The following is a 7,980-nucleotide window of genomic DNA, read 5'->3' as shown; positions in this document are numbered from 1 at the left end:
TATATATATATATATATATACATATATATATGTTCACTGGAAATAAAGAATCTCCGACAAGCCTGCAGCATCAGCATCACAAGTACGATTGCTTTGTAATTTTCTTGTGTTAATATTTGTTTGTTTGTGACTCATGAATATTATTTTACTACTTATTTTAAGATTTCTATATCTTCGTTGCTACAATTTATTTACTTTATCAACATATATCAAGTTTACTTCTGTATACTCTATTATATTAACCTTAATAAATTATTTATTGTATCATTTTCTGAATTATCTCCCACACCAGATGTAGCCCCCCGACATATGCAACGTCTGTGAACGACCCTGCCGGTCCCGTATCGGCCTCTTTAGTCACCTCAGAACTCACAAACGTAGGTGACACCCAAAATAACTCATATCATTGTATCATAGCTGGGTGATCGTCATACTTTACTCCGAGTGACAGCAAAGTAGTAGTAGTAGTGTGTGTACAAACTGACTGAGCAGAAACACATCATACTTCCCATCTCGGCACCGCAGCCTTATGAAAATGAATCCCGTAGGTATATGACACAGTTTAATGTCTTATACTACTAACTCTGTTTTAGGTACAGTCACTCCAAAAGGTATCTTTAAGATTTTGTATGAGACAATATGACACAACCGACGAAGGATTTTGACAACCCTACCGAGACAAGAGGAGCCGCAGTGTTTATTTTGAAATTCATCGGACCCCTCTGTAAAGATACCTTTTGGAGTGATTGTACATAAAGGGGCAGTTTGGCCAGCAGTGCACTCAATCAGCTTCACTTTCCCCAACTGTAAAGTTAGGTACTCAATCACTGATGAGTGAACCAGTAACCCATTGAAAATCTTAAGAGACTTTGTCCATCTAGAAACTAATGTAAATATGCCACGTGTGATAACTATAAACATCCACCAGCAAGTTTATATGCTTTCTTCTCAATAGGATGCAGCCACGTGCTTCCAAATTCTAATAAAAAATCTCAAGACAACATTTTGGAACAATTCGTGCCTGCGATGGAGCACCATATTTTACGATGAAATATATTCAAAAAGCAAAACATGACAGTCAAGTGGAAATATTGTGTTCTCTTCAAATAATTACCAGCGCATGAGTGGAAGGTCATAACTGGAGGTATTAAGGAAGAACAAGATAACTAAGAATGCCTTCCTAGTTCTGGGAAGGATCACCAAGGTGTGATTGGATCCAAGTTTAGTCCTGTATTGCAAAAACTGCGTTAAAAATTATTGTTGCATATTCTGATTCAATCTGGATCCGATCTTTGGTAATAACAAGAAACACTGTAAAACATGCCAGTTATCAGAGGATGCATAATGTATTAATGGCGAAAAGGAATTCAAAGTTCCAGAAATTTATTGAATAATCATAAAAGTCAGTCACTATCTAGAAACTCATAGAATCAAGAAAATTTCCCGAGTGACTTCATATAGCAAACGTGATCCCGATCTTCAAGACGGGAGATAACGGCGACTTACTCAGCGGAGATGCAAGATTCCCAAGCAAGTACAAGAGCAATGATAACTAATACTGTATTTAAAACTGATCTGGACATACATTAAGTGTGGTGTGTTGTGGTGTGTTACGGTCCCTCGAGGAGCTGTAAACTTTCACCCGCCTGGAAAAAAACAATCAAATCAACTCTCTATCCCGCATTACAGTACTCCTATAAAAAAATTCGTAAAGAGAAAGTTGCCACTTATACAGCATCAGTGCAATACATTGGAAGGATCTCAAGGATAGGTTTGTTTTAAAGTAAAAATGCTTATTCGGTGGGAGAGGATCAAATAATGACCATGAACCTACTGTACTGTAGTACCATTAAAAGTGTTCTTACGAAATGGCAACAGTTGTGAGGCTGCGACAGAAACCAACCAAATTTAAACAAATCAATAGATATGTAAGATCATTAAGTTTGGTTTAGTTGGTTCATGTTGTCTGTCATCATTAGGGAGTCTTGATAATAAGGCCATGAAGTTCTGAAGGATAACCGAATATATTTCACATTCCGAAATTTTCTCTCTCTCCCATTGCATTACAATTTTTTTAATATTTTGCCCTTCTCTCCCAAAAAAAATAAGGTGGCAACTGTCTCCTTAATACTTATTAACAATTGTACTCTTCAACTAACAGGAACAACCATGACAATAACATTATTTGCAGTTAACTCCAAAAATATATAAAGATACTTGTCCATCATGCCACAATAAGAGCAGCAGTAGTAATAGTGCTCACCTTGCCATGGTGGTAGAGGAAACCCTGGAGTCACTACTCGTCTTGGGCCAGGGACCATCCTGCCTGAAACAACAATCATGAATGAGGCCACACTTTTGCTTTCATTACTTTTATTATGTACAACCTTATTGATATATAAACAAAAATTCTATAAACAGAAACACGGATAATTACAGCTCCTCGAAATAATTTGACACAGCGAAGTACAAGAACTCCAAGGACTAATTCACTGACAAACATACACTGACAGTCTTCTGGTGCTGTGATTCTAATTAATTTAATTAGGAATAGTTTTCCAAGACATTTTCTCATAAACGTGCGATGCCAAATACTCGTATGCCATTTTACCCCTTACTTCTCCTCATAGTCCTGCTCATTGTTAGGCTTCAGTTATCTTTCTAGGCTCTGGGCTTTAATATACTCTATGTGAGCCCATTGTTGGTGTTTTTATTACTTACTATCATCCTAAGAATATCTAGAAAATTTGAACGAAATCGAACAATGTGTTCTGATGTTACCCAGCTGCTCCAGGAATGGTAAATATTCGCTTAATGGCTGTGGCCCCTTACTTTGACATCACTACATACATACTGTACATAGTTTCTCACAGCAACTGGTCGGAAATATGTGGCTTACGTGAGAAATTCATAAGTGTGAACTCAATTTTCATCCAAAGTTTCATACGAAAATTCCTTCCTCTAAGCGGGAGCCTCCTACAGTTTTACCCAAGGACGTGACATATCCAACATGTCCAACTCTAACTTCAAAATAGTACAAGGCCATAATGTTAGGTCAGCATGGTTAGGTTAGATTAGACTAGGCTTAAATAGTTCAATTTCTGTTGTTAGGTTTAGTTAGGTTAGGTTGTTAGGTTTGGATTTGTTAAATTAAGTTAGGTTAAATTAGATGTACCTTCTTAAGACATTCGTTTAGATTAAGTTAGGTTTCCTTGGATTGTTCCTAAGAATAGGTAAGTTGCTCTTCCAAACTCTTCACTTGTGGTAAATAGCTTACATATGATGCGCTATGGTTTTAAATTTCAGCTTACGATATTTCTTCCATCGCTTCACCAGCTGATACCGTAAACATAGGACGGGAGTGAAGGGATTACAGTTTTATAAAAGTTAAAATTATTCAAATACTCAATTCATGTATCATTCCTAAGCACAATTATGTCTGAATCGTATTCATAATAATTTTATCTATTGTAAGGAAATATCAACAGTTCTTTCGTATGTTTTCACTGGCAGCGGGTGGACCAAGACGCCATATTGTAAACACACTGGAAGAAATTCGTTTATTTCTCATTTAACTAAAATAATATGTCTATGTGTTCCGTTAAGTCCTTGCGATATGTGACTTGTGTGTTTTTCGTGCAATAACATTAAGAGTTTTTAGTGAAGGGAAATAAGGTAATGTTATACAGAGTTAGCTGTTGGTTGCGTTATTGGCTGTTTAGCTCAGGCCCACAGCTATTAGGCTACATCCTTACCGTGTAGCCAACTATACTGTACATTCTCATATTTAACACATCGTTCTTAACCAATACGACCTGTTTTGACCACTACTTACCTCTTATTATATATTCCCTCACCAAAGATGACACCTTTTAACTACACTGTGACACTTGTCTTCTTAACACAACAGCGGCAACAAAACTGACCGCCACGGTTCATGACATTGATTCATAAGACATCTCGTAGCAGGTGCTGGAGTTTCATGGGGGCTGAATGATCTTGTCTCGTTACTGTGAGAAGGCTTCGATTGTATCCCTCTCTTTGAATTTACGAAATAACTGAGTCGCTGGTCTAGAACCCTTGTAATTATTTATTTTTTTCAACTGAAATTATTCTATGCGCATAAGAAACATTTACTCTTCCATTTATAAAGACTATTATCCCATATGAACGAATTCATTGCAACGAACACGTATCACCGCTGGTCATGAACCTCTGAAACATTTCCAAACTCTGTCCTCATTGTCTTGAAGTGTCAGGCAGCTGTGAAGATATTTTGATAATGTTGTTCTTATTCTGTTTAACTCAGTTTATCAACTGAATAAAAAAAATACATAATGAGATAAATACAACTATATTTTATAGTCATATTTCGATAGCAAGTAACAAAAGAAACAAGAGAAAACTTTATTCAAAGCAATGCTTCCTTAGACTTCCACCAGGCAGAACTACCATCACAAATCACCACCAAAGGTTAATGGTACATACAGTACAGTAGTTTGTTTATTACGTTATGTTGGTAGTGATCTGTGTTGGTAGTTTACCAACGCGCTTTTTGCTCTACCATTCTTAGTATCTTTATCATAAATATTTAAAATCAAGTAAGATCATTTTTGTAGTCACCCTGTATATAAGAGAGAGAGAGAGAGAGAGAGAGAGAGAGAGACCGTGTGTGCCTTTCACTGCTTGGCACGTTAAGTGGTGTCTGCACTGAACATGAACAGTAGTGAACAATGGTGAAGTGGTGGAGTCAAGGAGAGTGACCCCCCTCACTGCGCTACTTCATGGTACACCTCCACGACCTCATGGTACACCTCCACTACCTCATGGCACACCTCTACGACCTTATGGTACACCTCTACGACCTCATGGCACACCACTACCTCATGGCACACCTTTACGACCTCAGGTACACCTCCATGACCTCATGGTACACCTCCACATCATGGTACACCCCCATAACCTCTACCGTCTCTCAACTTACATCCATGACCTCTACGTCTGGCACCGGATCTGACCGACTTCCGGTCGGCACGAGAAAATTGTTAACATTATAAGCTTCATTATAAGAATATATTTATATTATCCCCTTATTTCTGAGCCATTAATATGCACTAAAACACTTAATTGTTCTAGATAAGTGCCAAAAAGTGGTGCTATATCGCAAGAGGAAATGTGATTAATGTATACGTTTATATAGATTGGTTAATATCCGGTTCCAGTATCACTTTCACTTTCACCATTCATGACGTTGGGGTGACGGAGTATTTCTTGTCAGAACTTCCCACTCTCCCTCTCAGTCCTTTTTCCACCAGCAGGGAAAGAGGGGCGGCCGAACACCCTCTAGACACGCCATATAATAAAAGTTACTGAACACTGGAGACCTGATTTTCTAGCGTTGTTACTCTGTACTTCAGAAAGGTTGAACCCAGCGTGACAAAAAGTGTTCTATTGTGCAAAGAGCATTCGTCTGTGATTAACAATAATATTCTTTCCGTAAGAGTTAAAGTAGTAGTTACAGCTACAATCACTTGTAACCACTAAGGAAATTAAGACAATTAGCAACGGTTCTGAAACAGTGGATGTAATCTGTGGTGACGCCGTGACGTAAGCAGTGCCACAGTAACCATGACAACCGATGACGCGGCGCCCTTGTCGGCCAATCACACGGCAAGTTCCTCGTCGACCAATGAGACTTTAGGATCGTTCCGCTCCCTGAAGATTTTAAAATCTGATCTTGCCAGTATTTTTAACCAGGTTGATGTGAGCACTGTCGGTAAGGTCTTGCTACTGACGGTGTTCGTCCTGTTGATCTACGACCTACTTGTGTATCTACTGGCGTCCATTTCGAGCAGGAAGAGGCTGTTGGTGACGCCTTGGCTGACCCAGATCCTAGCGAATTCCTGGGACGACCTCAACCAGCGGGGATCTTTCGCCAGGTGAGGTGTTGTAATGGTTCTTGTGACAGAAAGATAAACAGTGACAAACAGACATACAAAGGACAGACAAAAAATACTATGACGACTTAATGAAAAAGTAGACAGAAAAAAGGGTAGTATATTGTAAACAAATAATTATACGTTCAGATTCCAAATAGAAGGAGTCGAGTTAAAAAGACAAAAGCATAAAGTAGAAGATAAAAAATCGGTAAAGATAAACAGATAAACCAACGGGAAAGAGAACTGAGTAAAGGGGGTGTTAAAAAAATTATAATAGACAATGATAACAGACAAGAAACACAAGCAAAACAGAAGAAAAAATATGAGAGGACAGGAGGGAAATTAATCAAATATTTCAATAGAGGGTCAACGTCCTCAGGTCATCCTCACAGTCGACTGACCTGTATAAGGATGTACAATCGCCCAAAACACTACCTTTATAAAATTGTGTTAGATAATGACGCAACGGACGAAGGATTTTGACAACCCTATTGAGACAACAGGAGTCGTGGTATTTATTTTGAAGCTCATCAACCCCCTGTACATGTTAATGACTCTTACCAAAGAAGAAAAACATAGAAGCACAGATTAGTATGAATAGAAATTACTCACCCAAAACTATTGAGACCTAATTAAACCTTAACCTCAACGTTAATCTAACCAAATTTACCAAACTTCTACGCATTTCTTTTTAGGAAATCTATGACCGACCATTGACGATTATGTAGGTCATCAAATTACACTTAAATGAATAGTTTCTTAGAAGAGTTAACCTAACCTAACATTGTATAAATGAGAAAATGTATGTTTAACGTCAAGACCATTAATGCACTTATCGTACTGAGACTTATTTATACATATATCAGTGAGGAAAGGTTGCATTTCTCTCCATCTATGTACACTTGCTCAACGGCTTGTTATTGACCTCTGCTTTTCTATTTAGGTCCCACGATGCGATTGGTCCCTTGTTGAAGTCCCTTGCCCACACCGCCGCCAAGTACGAGGGCAGGTGGGAGAAGAGCAGGTTGCTGTAGGACACTATGTACAGTACATCCTGGAGAACCGTCAGGAGCAGGAGGCTACAGAATATCTTTATCATTCGGAGATCCTTTATAGAACATCACCCATGACTCATATGATTTCCCATAACAGAATGTTGTAGGACATCATCTATAACCTACGATTAGTAATCTATAAAACATCACCTATAACCCGGAGAAACGTGATATTCAGGATGGTGTAAGCATTAACCACATGCAGCAAGTTACAGTAGAACGTCTTCGTACCCTGAACAACTGCTGCGGTGGTGTGGTCCTAAAACTCAGGACAACGCAACAACAACAGTATAAAATATGGGTGGAAACACGAGGATGTTTGAGCTGTGAGAGAGAAAAGGCCTCGTAGAACTTGTAGGAGTTCACGGGGTTGGGAAAGGCCTTACCGATGTATTGATGTTTATCCAAACTAATGTTATATACAATATGTAAATATGAAGTTATTATTATTGTATACCACATAAATTTGCGTTAGTCTCTTTTAATCGTTTCTGTAAAAAAAAAAAATCTTCCTTTTCTATCTTAAATAAATTGAAAATATTATAACATAAGGATGGGTTTTGTAAAGCGTCTACCTATAAAAATATTTTTTACCCTGAATATCAAACAAATGGCATTCACCTTCTAATGATAAAGCTAACAAAACATATATATGGCTTAGATATTGTTCCCATGAACATTATCTTGAAAACTGTATGATACTATGGTTTGGTCTTCTGTTCAGTTAATTTTGTTTATCCAAATTTGCATTGATTCAGCATATGTATAAACAGTGCAGGTATGACTATCCATAAGAGATTTACTTAACTCGGAAACGTTAAGAGAAAGTAAAACAAGTTCGACGATCATTATTATTTAGACTCACACATTCTTGCCGGTGATCATAGTTTTCACATTGTACAGATGCTTGTGTCTCTTACAACTTAAATTGTTGTAATTATTGGCCTATTTACACACTTAAAGACTTTAGTTGTTTAAACACAGTA

The 7,980-nt window shown here is 37.8% G+C and overlaps 1 protein-coding gene across 1 annotated transcript; it reads left to right on the top strand.

The window, feature by feature from the left end:
- The first annotated feature begins 5,289 nt into the window (after positions 1 to 5,289).
- LOC121853800 lies at positions 5,290 to 7,473 on the top strand. The gene is made up of 2 exons (XM_042348174.1): positions 5,290 to 5,939; positions 6,883 to 7,473. The coding sequence occupies exons 1-2, from the start codon at positions 5,629 to 5,631 to the stop codon at positions 6,971 to 6,973; spliced, it is 402 nt and encodes a 133-aa protein (XP_042204108.1). The 5' UTR covers positions 5,290 to 5,628; the 3' UTR covers positions 6,974 to 7,473.
- Positions 7,474 to 7,980: the final 507 nt, after the last annotated feature.

Source organism: Homarus americanus, unplaced genomic scaffold (assembly GCF_018991925.1).
Source record: "Homarus americanus isolate GMGI-L3 unplaced genomic scaffold, GMGI_Hamer_2.0 scaffold18703, whole genome shotgun sequence".
Lineage (NCBI taxonomy): Eukaryota > Metazoa > Arthropoda > Malacostraca > Decapoda > Nephropidae > Homarus > Homarus americanus.
The sequence above is the reverse complement of the archived record's forward strand: the minus strand, read 5'-3'. Positions and strand labels throughout refer to the sequence as shown.